Genomic DNA, 14,139 nt, shown 5'->3' with positions numbered 1-14,139 from the left:
TTATTTGGTCAACCCTTTCTCAAAGTAGTGCGTCCATTTTGGCTGTGCGGGATTTATAAGTACGAGTCAAAGTTCGGTCAGAATAGTGACGTTAAATCGTATGTCTCATGATAAGAGAGTGCCATACTCCCTACACATTATGAATCCTTGCAATAACTCCCAGAAGGGTCCGTATGTGGTCTCTTGCAATTCAAATATCTAGCCATATTCAATATACCCTCCATTTCAGGTGGCAGTCAAAAATTATCCTACCTTCATCTCGGACGGATTTGTTGTAGGACCTACCTACTGTACTTAATTTTAATTTGATGTCGACTTTAACGAGCATGAAATATTTGACACTGGATGTTTCAGCAAACATCAATTATATTTTATAGAATAACGTTAAGCTTAGAAAGTTGTGTAACAGTACAACATAAGAACAAACTATAAAAAAATAGTTGAAAAAGGCTCAACTCATCAGATGGATACAAGTAGAAATACATTTAACAAAAACACAGAGTGGACGTCGCCGGGTATACATTTTCCAGTTGATAATATATTTCCGAACTTGCATTTCCCAGCATAATTTCCGCTTGAACGAGGTTGATACTTACAAAACCAGATAGAAGGTGTTGAATGTTGCTCTCAATAAAAATTAGTTTAATATGAAACCAAGAAAGAATTCTGACTTATGACTATGTGCTATCACTTTAGTATTTTGTTTATTGAACATTTAATTCTACACAAAAAAGCAAGTATGTACAACAGAGCCAAGTAACTAGCATATAATGATACTCTGAAATTGACCATTGTTTACGATTGTAAACAAAAATGGCGGACCCGCAACATCGCATTGTAAATAACTCATAAGGGGACATTCCTGTTGGAAATTCAATCGAAAGTGCACGCCTTTATAAACGCTTTTTAGGGGGTGATACTACCATATACCTCTAGTAGGCAGTAAAAGTGCTATATATACGTTTTGTTTGGGTCTAGCCCAAGAATAAGTAAGTTCAAGTCTTTTTAGAACGTTATCGGAAGGACATACTAATACAAAAACTTAGTACCAGTGTTATATGAACGTTATCGGAAGGAAGTACTCCTACAAAAACTTAGTATCAGAGTTAAGTTAATTTATCTTACCTCCTATACATTTCTAGGAATATGATTGGTTAAAAGCGTCCTCGTGGAAACCGTGTATATTCAATATTAGGTTTAGTTGGGAGGCGGGGCTTATTCCATACACGGTTAGTAGTGGAGTTATGTCCCTTTATATTCTATATAAGGTAATAAAGAGGCGGGGCTTATTCCATACACGGTTAGTAGTGGTGTTACGTCCCTTTAGAAAAACAAAACAGTACTGAGAAAAAAACTTAAAGGTTTCAACAGACGAAGAGGGAAATAAATTCAGAAAACACATTTTTAAAATCTAACAAGTTGTCATTGTTGGCATCATGTTAATGCTAACTGTATTGAAGACTGCTAATTTTGATAGGTCACTAGTCTAAATTTTACACGTTAAGATAGTCGGTAAGATAAATTCGTTACATAGTGTGCTAGTGACGTAATACGGTATATATGGGGTCGGTAAATTCCATATGGGATGAGAGCGTCACTAGCACACTATGTAACTAATAGTATCGGAAGGACATACTCCCACAAAAATTGAGTACCAGAGTTATATGAACGTTATCGGAAGGACATTTCATACAAAAACTTCGTACTAGTGTTATATGAATGTTATCGGAAGGACATACTCCAATGTATCGGAAGGACATATACTCCTACCAAAATTGAGTACCAGTCAGTGGCGGATCCAGGGGGGGGGTTCCGGGGGTGCGCACCCCCCCTTTATTTTTGCCGATCAATGCATTTGTATCGGGACATATGTTTTGCACCCCCCCTTTGCCCTGGGTGCCCTGGGTTAGCACCCCCCCTTTCGAAAATTCCTGCATCCGCCCCTGCCAGTTGTACCCATACGTCACATTTTAGGTCTTCTTTTATCAGTATGTGTTTTTGTATGTCTCAGACAATTACTTATTCTGCCAACTCTTTTTTCAAAATATCACATCTTATCTTTCCAAGTATGGATTTTCATGTGTTTATTGCGATTGCTTTTGTGACCAAATGCTTTACCACATACATCACATCTGTAAGGTTTTTCGCCAGTATGTGTTATCATGTGTGTACGACAAGAACTGCTTTGGCCAAATTCTTTTTCACAAATATAACATGCGTAAGGTTTTTCGCCAGTATGTTTTTTCATGTGTACATTATAGTTGCTCTTGGCACTAAATTCTTTACCACATTCATCACATTTGTAAGGTTTTTCACCAGTATGTGTTCTCATGTGAATTAGACAACTATCTTTTTTGCCAAACTTTTTTTCACAAATATCACATTGGTAAGCTTTTTCGCCAGTATGTGTTCTCATGTGAGTTAGACAATTACTTTTTCTGCGAAACTGTTTTCCACAAACATCACATCTGTAAGGTTGTTCACCAGTATGCTTTCTCATGTGAATTCGACAGGCGCTTTCTCGGTGAAACTCTTGATCACAAAACACACATTTAAAATGTTTTTCCCCAGTATGAATTCTCATGTGTTCATTATAGTTGGCTTTCTGACCAAATTCCTTATCACATACATCACATTTGTAAGGTTTTTCGCCAGTATGGATTTTCTTGTGTATATTATAATTGCCTTTGCTACTAAATTCTTTACAACATTCATCACATTTGTAAGGTTGTTTACCAGTAAGATTTTTCATTTGACGTAGACTAGAACTTTTTCGGTGAAACTCTTTGTCTGCAGTAGCCTCTTTACTGGACATAACTAAGTGTTGCAGTCTGTTCACAGATGTGTTTTTTTATCTACAACATACAAATACCAATTTATTTAAAGATGGTAGGTAAACTATGTAATAATTACAACTATAAGCAGTATGTATTGTGTGCATACATTTGTACTAGAAGTCTGATTTTTTTTTCATTTATCCCTGTTCAGGAGCACCTGAGAGCACCGCGGTTTTTTTTTTGTGGGATTGGTTTCCCTTGATGGACCGCTGTTTATCTTGTCGTCGTTTCGTAGTTTTCCAATGCTCGCCGACTCGGTTTCGACTTTATTGAAAGTGAATGTTTCTTTGTCATCATTGGTCTCTCTTTTAACAAATAAACTAGAATATTGCGGATACCTTTTTTTTTTTTACAAAAACAGATTATGTCATTTCTTTTGTTTGAGTACCTCTTAAAAAACTACAATTTCGACCAAAAAAAGAAAGAAAGAGTTTAAGGTACAAAACTTTGATAATGGGACGTAAAAGAAATTATGTTTTCTGGTCTGTGCGTCAGTCCGTCTGTTCGTTCGTCCGTCCATCCATCCGTTCGTCCCGCCGAGAAGTTTTTCATGAAGTTGAAGTCCAATCAGCTTGAAACTTAGTACCAATGTTCCTTGTGATATGATCTGTTTAATGCCAAATTAGAGTGTATACCCCGTTTTCACGGTCCACTTAACATGGAAATGATAGTGCAGATGGGGCATCCGTTGACTTAGGACACAACATTTTGTTATTGGTATAAATATAGATTTTGCTACCGTTAATTAAAAGCAGACTAGATACTATTGTTATATACATATGCACTTTAATGGATCTACCATCTGTCGACGCATGTATCTTGGCGTTGAACAAGGTAATGGTTTTCTCTAACTGTTTACTATGACGTCTTTCCACTACATCCATCCATTGTATGTTGGATCTGATTGATAATTTAGTCTTGATGCACGATTTTTGTCGAGCCTGCAACTTTTGTTGCAGAAAGCTCGACATAGGGATAGTGATCCGGCGGCGGCGGTGTTAGCTCACTTCTTAAAAGCTTTATATTTTAGAAGGTGGAAGACCTGGATGCTTCATACTTTGTATATAGATGCCTCATGTTATGAAGTTTCCGTCAGTCACATGTCCAATGTCCTTGACCTCATTTTCATGGTTCAGTGACCACTTAAAAAAAAGTTCAGATTTTTTGTAATATTGAATTCTCTCTTATTATAAGTAATAGGATAACTATATTTGGTATGTGCGTACCTTGCAAGGTCCTCATGCCCGTCAGACAGTTTTCACTTGACCTCGACCTCATTTCATGGCTCAGTGAACAAGGTTAAGTTTTGGTGGTCAAGTCCATATCTCAGATACTATAAGCAATAGGGCTAGTATATTCGGTGTATGGAAGGACTGTAATGTGTACATGTCCAACTGACAGGTGTCATATGACCTTGACCTCATTTTCATGGTTCAGTGGTTATAGTTAAGTTTTTGTGTTTTGGTCTGTTTTTCTCATACTTTATGCAATAGGTCTACTATATTTGTTGTATGGAATGATTGTAAGGTGAACATGTCTAACGGACAGATGTCATCTGACCTTGACCTCATTTTCATGGTTCAGTGGTCAAAGTTAAGTTTTTCAGTTTTGGTCTTTTTATTTGATACTATAAACCATAGGTCAACTATATTTAGTGTATGGAAATATTTTATGAATGATATATTAGTCGCGCAGGTTTTATTTGACCTTGACCTCATTTTCACGGTTCATTGCTCAGTGTTAAGTTTTTTGTGTTTTGGTCTATTTTTCTTAAACTATAAGTATTAGGTCAACTATATTTGTTTTATGGAAGCATTGTTAGCTGTACATGTCAGCCTAGCATGGTTCATCTGACCTTGACCTCATTTTCATGGTTCATTGGTCTTTGTTTAGTTATCTTGGTTAATGTAACGTTTATGTGACAGTTGTAATAAAGCTTTATACTTAGGACTATCAACATAATATCAATGATTAGTAAAGAAGGCGAGACATTTCAGTGTGTGCACTCTTGTCTTTATTGGCTTTGAACTAGCTGTCACTGACTGCGAGTCTTCTCAGATATGTACTTTTTGTTGTTGGAATGTACAAGTACCATGTCAGGTCCATGTGTTTTGTTATATGAATTTAGCCTTTTTTAACACAATTTTATAAAATTGAGAATGGACATACAGTTCGTTCATATGCTATGCTGTTACATCACTGTCCGAATTAAGGGTAGGGTTGAGATTCCGCTAACATGTTTAACCCCGCCACATTTTGTATATATTTGTCTGTACCAAGTTAGGAGCCTGTAATTCAGTTGTCGTTTGTTGCTGTGTTAAACATTTGTTTTTCGTTCAGTTGTTTTTACATTAATATACATGTAGTTTTGTCGTATGGTTTCATATTTGTGATTTTGGGGTCTTTCAAAGCCGACAAAGCGGTATGAGCTTTGCGTATTGTTGAAGGCTTTACAGTGACCTATAAAGATCTGTTAATTTCTGTGTCATTTGTTCTTTTGTGCAGAGTTGTCTAATTGGCAATCATACCACATCTGTGTTTTTATGGTGTTATACACCTTACATACAACATGTACCCTGGTTGATGTAACACAGGAGGATGTTATACACCTTATATACCACATGTACCCCGGTTGATGTAACACAGGAGGATGTTATACACCTTACATACAACATGTACCCTGGTTGATGTAACACAGGAGGATGTTATACACCTTATATACCACACGTACCCCGGTTGATGTAACACAGGAGGATGTTATACACCTTATATACCACATGTACCCCGGTTTGATGTAACACAGGAGGATGTTATACACCTTATATACCACATGTACCCCGGTTGATGTAACACAGGAGGATGTTATACACCTTACATACAACATGTATCCTGGTGGATGTAACACAGGAGGATGTTATACACCTTATATACCACATGTATCCTGGTCGATGTAACATAGGAGGATGTTATACACCTTATATACCACATGTACCCTGGTTGATGTAACACAGGAGGATGTTATACACCTTACATACAACATGTACCCTGGTTGATATAACACCAGAGGATGTTATACACCTTATATACCACATGTAACCTGGTCGATGTAACACAGGAGGATGTTATACACCTTATATACCACATGTATCCTGGTGGATGTAACACAGGAGGATGTTATACACCTTATATACCACATGTATCCTGGTGGATGTAACACAGGAGGATGTTATACACCTTATATACCACATGTACCCTGGTTGATGTTTTTCATGAAGTTGAAGTCCAATCAGCTTGAAACTTAGTACCAATGTTCCTTGTGATATGATCTGTTTAATGCCAAATTAGAGTGTATACCCCGTTTTCACGGTCCACTTAACATGGAAATGATAGTGCAGATGGGGCATCCGTTGACTTAGGACACAACATTTTGTTATTGGTATAAATATAGATTTTGCTACCGTTAATTAAAAGCAGACTAGATACTATTGTTATATACATATGCACTTTAATGGATCTACCATCTGTCGACGCATGTATCTTGGCGTTGAACAAGGTAATGGTTTTCTCTAACTGTTTACTATGACGTCTTTCCACTACATCCATCCATTGTATGTTGGATCTGATTGATAATTTAGTCTTGATGCACGATTTTTGTCGAGCCTGCAACTTTTGTTGCAGAAAGCTCGACATAGGGATAGTGATCCGGCGGCGGCGGTGTTAGCTCACTTCTTAAAAGCTTTATATTTTAGAAGGTGGAAGACCTGGATGCTTCATACTTTGTATATAGATGCCTCATGTTATGAAGTTTCCGTCAGTCACATGTCCAATGTCCTTGACCTCATTTTCATGGTTCAGTGACCACTTAAAAAAAAGTTCAGATTTTTTGTAATATTGAATTCTCTCTTATTATAAGTAATAGGATAACTATATTTGGTATGTGCGTACCTTGCAAGGTCCTCATGCCCGTCAGACAGTTTTCACTTGACCTCGACCTCATTTCATGGCTCAGTGAACAAGGTTAAGTTTTGGTGGTCAAGTCCATATCTCAGATACTATAAGCAATAGGGCTAGTATATTCGGTGTATGGAAGGACTGTAATGTGTACATGTCCAACTGACAGGTGTCATATGACCTTGACCTCATTTTCATGGTTCAGTGGTTATAGTTAAGTTTTTGTGTTTTGGTCTGTTTTTCTCATACTTTATGCAATAGGTCTACTATATTTGTTGTATGGAATGATTGTAAGGTGAACATGTCTAACGGACAGATGTCATCTGACCTTGACCTCATTTTCATGGTTCAGTGGTCAAAGTTAAGTTTTTCAGTTTTGGTCTTTTTATTTGATACTATAAACCATAGGTCAACTATATTTAGTGTATGGAAATATTTTATGAATGATATATTAGTCGCGCAGGTTTTATTTGACCTTGACCTCATTTTCACGGTTCATTGCTCAGTGTTAAGTTTTTTGTGTTTTGGTCTATTTTTCTTAAACTATAAGTATTAGGTCAACTATATTTGTTTTATGGAAGCATTGTTAGCTGTACATGTCAGCCTAGCATGGTTCATCTGACCTTGACCTCATTTTCATGGTTCATTGGTCTTTGTTTAGTTATCTTGGTTAATGTAACGTTTATGTGACAGTTGTAATAAAGCTTTATACTTAGGACTATCAACATAATATCAATGATTAGTAAAGAAGGCGAGACATTTCAGTGTGTGCACTCTTGTCTTTATTGGCTTTGAACTAGCTGTCACTGACTGCGAGTCTTCTCAGATATGTACTTTTTGTTGTTGGAATGTACAAGTACCATGTCAGGTCCATGTGTTTTGTTATATGAATTTAGCCTTTTTTAACACAATTTTATAAAATTGAGAATGGACATACAGTTCGTTCATATGCTATGCTGTTACATCACTGTCCGAATTAAGGGTAGGGTTGAGATTCCGCTAACATGTTTAACCCCGCCACATTTTGTATATATTTGTCTGTACCAAGTTAGGAGCCTGTAATTCAGTTGTCGTTTGTTGCTGTGTTAAACATTTGTTTTTCGTTCAGTTGTTTTTACATTAATATACATGTAGTTTTGTCGTATGGTTTCATATTTGTGATTTTGGGGTCTTTCAAAGCCGACAAAGCGGTATGAGCTTTGCGTATTGTTGAAGGCTTTACAGTGACCTATAAAGATCTGTTAATTTCTGTGTCATTTGTTCTTTTGTGCAGAGTTGTCTAATTGGCAATCATACCACATCTGTGTTTTTATGGTGTTATACACCTTACATACAACATGTACCCTGGTTGATGTAACACAGGAGGATGTTATACACCTTATATACCACATGTACCCCGGTTGATGTAACACAGGAGGATGTTATACACCTTACATACAACATGTACCCTGGTTGATGTAACACAGGAGGATGTTATACACCTTATATACCACACGTACCCCGGTTGATGTAACACAGGAGGATGTTATACACCTTATATACCACATGTACCCCGGTTTGATGTAACACAGGAGGATGTTATACACCTTATATACCACATGTACCCCGGTTGATGTAACACAGGAGGATGTTATACACCTTACATACAACATGTATCCTGGTGGATGTAACACAGGAGGATGTTATACACCTTATATACCACATGTATCCTGGTCGATGTAACATAGGAGGATGTTATACACCTTATATACCACATGTACCCTGGTTGATGTAACACAGGAGGATGTTATACACCTTACATACAACATGTACCCTGGTTGATATAACACCAGAGGATGTTATACACCTTATATACCACATGTAACCTGGTCGATGTAACACAGGAGGATGTTATACACCTTATATACCACATGTATCCTGGTGGATGTAACACAGGAGGATGTTATACACCTTATATACCACATGTATCCTGGTGGATGTAACACAGGAGGATGTTATACACCTTATATACCACATGTACCCTGGTTGATGTAACACAGGAGGATGTTATACACCTTACATACAACATGTACCCGGGTCGATGTAACACAGGAAGATGTTATACACCTAATATACCACATGTACTCTGGTGGATGTAACACAGGAGGATGTTATACACCTTACATACAACATGTACCCGGGTTGGTGTAACACAAGAGGATGTTATAAAACACTAGAAAATATCCTGTAATCATATAAAGCATCAAAACAAATAAAAACATTGACAACAGTAAGGCTGAACTCATCAGATGGATACATCTAACAAAAATCTATGATTATTTCAAGAAAATTATCAATGCATATGAGCATATAATATAAAAAAAAAAAAAAGATGTGGTATGATTGCCAATTGCCAAGAGACCATGTGACACAGAAATTAACAACTATAGGTCACCGTACGACCTTCAACAATGAGCAAAGCTCATACCGCGTAGTTAGCTATAAAAGGTCCTGAAATGACAAATGTAGAACAATTCAAACGAGAAAACTAACGGCCTAATTTATGTATAACTAGAGGCTCCCAAGAGCCTGTGTCGCTCACCTTGGTCTATGTGCATATTAAACAATGGACACAGATAAATTCATGACAAAATTGTGTTTTGGTGATGGTGATGTATTTGTAGATTTTTCTTTACTGAACATTCTTGTTGCTACAATTATCTCTATCTATAATGAACTTGGCACAGTAATTACAGTGGAAAACATTTTCTAAAAATTTACAAAAATTGATGAAAATTGTTAAAAATTGACTATAAAGGGCAATAACTCCTTAAGGGGTCAATTGACAATTTTGGTCATGTTAATTTATTTGTAGATCTTACTTTGCTGAACATTATTGCTCTTTACAGTTTATCTCTATCTATAATAATATTCAAGATAATAACCAAAAATCTGGAAAATTTCCTTAAAACTACTAATTCAGGGGCAGCAACCCAACAACAGGTTGTCCAATTTGCCTGAAAATTTCAGGACAGATAAATCTTGACCTGATAAACAATTTTACCCATTGACAGATTTGCTCTAAATGCTTTGGTTTTAGAGTTATAAGCCAAAATCTACATTTTACCCCTATGTTCTATTTTTAGCCATGGCGGCCATCTTGGTTGGTTGGCTGGATCACGCCACACATTTTTTTAACAAGATACCCCAATGATGATTGTGGCCAAGTTTGGATTAATTTGACCCAGTAGTTTCAGAGGAGAAGTTTTTTGTAAACACATGAAACAATTACAAAAATTTAAGAAAAATGGTTAAAAATTGCCTATTAACGGCAATAACTCCTTAAGGGGTCAACTGACAATTTTGGTGATGTTGACTTATTTGTAGATCTTATTTTGCTGAACATTATTACTGTTTTTAGATAAATCTTGACTTGATAAAAAATATTAATCCATGTCAGATTTGCTCTAAATGCTTTCGTTTCAGAGTTATAAGCCAAAATCTTCATTTAACCCCTATGTTCTATTTTTAGCCATAGAGGCCATCTTGGTTTTTGACCGGGTCACTGAACACATTTTTTAAACTAGTTACCCCAATGATGATTGTGGTCAAGTTTGGTTAAATTTGGCCCATTAGTTTCAGAGGAGAAGATTTTTGTAAAAGTTAACGACGACGGACCAGGGACACCAAGTGATGAGAAAAGCTCACTTGGCCCTTTGGGCCAGGTGAGCTAAAAATAGATGTTTCTCATTGCTTTTAACCGTATAAGAATGATTTTATGTGCATCGAATTAGTAATCAAACGATTTACCGTAGTTTCACTCACATTGTTGAAATTTTTGTTCTTTAACTAACGAGTACACGTACAATGCATGTGTTGTCAATCTCTAGCTAGGGGTTAAATTGAAGTTCACATGAATACAGATTTAAAGAGGTCGACTCATTCACTTGCAAGTGAATAACTAATTATCAATGTTTCTTAGCGCAATTTGACAAAATTGAACCTTTTTGGCTGCAAAAAGCGTATTGTTATTTCACTATTTCACTTTCATTATTGATTGAACAAAAAAAATCTTTAGATTTTTTATAAATACAAATACAAAAACCATGAAAGAGGATCAACATTGATACATAAGGTTTTAAGTACAGCTCTTTGTAAGAACCAGGCAGAGTGCAATACATGAATGTTTCAGATTTTTTCTATAATTGGCCTAGTAGAAGCAATAAATGAATACTGCTCAAAAAATAATAATCCTCTATTTATGTTTTTTTTTACATAAATTTCTATTTATGCAATTTCAGAGTGGATGTTGATATGGATAATATGTGTTTCCGTGGTAACAATTGAAGTCAACAACACTTGACGATTGTTATTTAAAGTTTGTGTTAGATTTTATGTATTTTTTTATCGGTTATGAAAAATTCAGGACATTTAAGCTCTTAAACTGCAATATTCTGCAAATAAAAACTCCGTTTCCAAGGAAAAAATCGGTTGACATGCAATTTTCACTAAAATTAAGCTTAAACCAAGTTCTATCAATGTTACATATGAAAATTAATGAAAAATGCATGATTCTATTCATAATCAGGCTCTGAAATGTGGTGATTTAGCTGATTTTTGAAAGATTTTACCAAGCTTAACAACCAAAAAATGGTGTGTCCGTTACCATGGCAACCACTCATATTTTCCCACTCAAAATTATTTTTTGAGCAACATTCATTTATTGCTTCTACTAGGCCAATTATAGATAAAATCTGAAACCCCCCATGTATCACATGTATATGGCACTCTGCCTGGTTCTTATAAAGAGCTGTACTTAACAAGTGAATTAAAATGTAAGTTACAGATGGCATCACCTTGCCAAAATTTAACAATGAACACAAAAAGAAAACATTTACATCATTCGATTGTCAAGTCTAAAAATAAACTCTGTACTTCAGAATCATAAAATTTACTAATTGTTAATATACTGCATCCACATAATAGTACATACTGGTCATATATATATATATATGTTATGTACAAGTTATCATTTTGTACAAATTATAATTAGTACAAAAATATTGTACAAATTATAATTTGTATTTTGACTTTGTACGAATTGTAATTTGTACAAAAAGTGCTTGTACAAATTACAATTTGTACAAAATAGGACAAAAATTCACTTATATATAAATAACTTGTACAATAATTTTTTATACGGATTTTGGCGAAAAAAGCATTGATACACATTATTGAATTGCTACGTACTAAATGACCTGAAAGTAAACCTAAGTTACATAATTCAAAAGTAGATCTTTATCAATTGTTAGAGCAGGTGATATAGTGATTTATGGAATCAGGTATTGCAAACCATCTTTTGACTCTCAAATCGATAACGACCTGTTTTACAGGCATTTTAACTGTTTCATATAGCGAGCGTTGAAGCTCAGGAACTGTTGCTGTGAATAAACATGTGTATTTAGTTGCTTCAGTCAGACTTTTAGACAAAATAAATATCCCAGAAGATTAAACACCCCATTTGGTTAGGAATATGACTATGCTAAAGTCAGGAATATGTCAGTTGTTGTTTTGCCTTTTTTTATCATTGTTTTTTTTCAACAATATGAAATATGAAATTTTACAAATATACCCCGTAATCGTTTGCAAAGTTTCTAAATAAAAAAAAATACCTCAAAATAACGATAAGAACTAATCAAGCAGTACTATTGAATGATATTTTTTTTTTAAGAAAAAGACGTTTATGTATTAAAAATTTGAAAAAAATCCTATTTGTTTATTTTTTTTTCTCTCAAAAATTTCAAAGATCAACCTGCCTTTTGTAGTAAGTGTTGTGTATAAACGGTGTATTATGTTAATAAGGTTTAGTGTGTTGTCAGTTAATTACAATTCTATTGTGTGAATCATTGCATTTTTCACCAAAATTCGTATTTAAAACTGTTGTACAACATGTACAAGTTATAAGTGAATTTTGGTCAAATTTTGTACAAATTATAATTTAAACAAAATGATAACTTGTACACAACATATACACTCAATAGATAGACCATCTTACATCATAGTACTATCTTACTACACCATAAAAACCAATTATACCAAGCATGTTTCATTAGATAGACCATCTAACATTTCTGTTTTGTTTGATTAATCATTCCTAATGGGCTTTGCACATTATTTTTTCTAAGTGTTATATGTTTTAAATTCTATTTCAAACTTAATTATCTTTTTCAATTAGAGCATTCATTTTTTTGCATACACAAGTCCAAGTTCACTTTATTTCATTCTTCTAAATAATCAAAATTTGTATTCATTGAAATGTATACTAAAGTAACTCAACAGTATAACCAAAATCATACATAAAATAGTGTAAATATACTATAATGTTGCAAAGCATAAGCCAATAAATACAGAATAAAGGACTCTTTGTTTTTGATACTGACTTTATCACTGTGTTATATCAGGTGAGCCCGAACCTGAAATTTCACAGTGATAAAGTCAGTATCAAAAACAAAAAGTCCTTTATTCTGTTTATCGGTAATTACGAAAAAATAAAAATATTTACAATAAAAAAGCAAATAACAAATGAACTATATTGCGTCGAATTACAGCGATTCATACTTGACGTCACAGGCTGCATTATGTCATTTGAAATTTGGTCACAGTGTAGTAATCATAGCGTTCTTTGCACAAAATATTGAAAATGAAATATTGCATGTGTTTTATTAATTTTGTTTTGGACACTGTAACAATTCCGAATATAAGCGGTTAGTCATATTATTTCTATTTTGTCACAAAGCACAGAATGATAGTGATACGATATGAGACATCAGATTAGTTATTGTTTTAGAATTTCAACTTCAAGCTCAATTTTTTTTTATCAATCTTTGGCTTATGGACAATGATGGATAACATTTATCTTGTCTGATATTATACGCTCAGCGTTCATCCTGACAACAACCACATTGATTTCAAATCATTTTTGGAAAGCACTGTGTAATTTAGTCCAAACAATTATGACATCCCAGTTCTCCAATTCATCTGAAAATTTCAGGGCATATAGATTTTTACTTGATAAACAAGTTGTCCCCTTGTAAGATTTGCTTTGAATGCTTTGGTTTCAAAGTTATAAGCCAAAATCTACATTTTACCCCCATGTTCTATTTTTAGCTATGGCAGCCATCTTGGTTGGTTGGCTGGGCCACCACACACATTTTTTAAACTATATACCCTAATAATGATTGTGGCTACATTCGGTTTAATTTGACCCAGTAGTTTCAGAGGAGAAGATTTTTGTAAAAGATTGACTTTGGCAAATTGTTTGATCATGTTGATTAATCCCTGAGCATTGGAATGAGTTACATGAGTTAGTTTA

At 34.7% G+C, this 14,139-nt stretch overlaps 1 protein-coding gene across 1 annotated transcript; it reads right to left on the bottom strand.

Annotated features, from left to right (window-relative positions):
• Window positions 1-2,047: 2,047 nt before the first annotated feature.
• On the bottom strand, window positions 2,048-2,815 carry LOC134703594 (zinc finger protein 239-like). Its single transcript, XM_063563507.1, has one exon. It carries the CDS (start codon window positions 2,813-2,815, stop codon window positions 2,048-2,050), a length of 768 nt encoding a protein of 255 aa, XP_063419577.1.
• Window positions 2,816-14,139: the final 11,324 nt, after the last annotated feature.

This window comes from Mytilus trossulus, unplaced genomic scaffold, assembly GCF_036588685.1.
Source record: "Mytilus trossulus isolate FHL-02 unplaced genomic scaffold, PNRI_Mtr1.1.1.hap1 h1tg001128l__unscaffolded, whole genome shotgun sequence".
Lineage (NCBI taxonomy): Eukaryota > Metazoa > Mollusca > Bivalvia > Mytilida > Mytilidae > Mytilus > Mytilus trossulus.
This window is presented reverse-complemented; position numbering and strand designations above follow the sequence as displayed.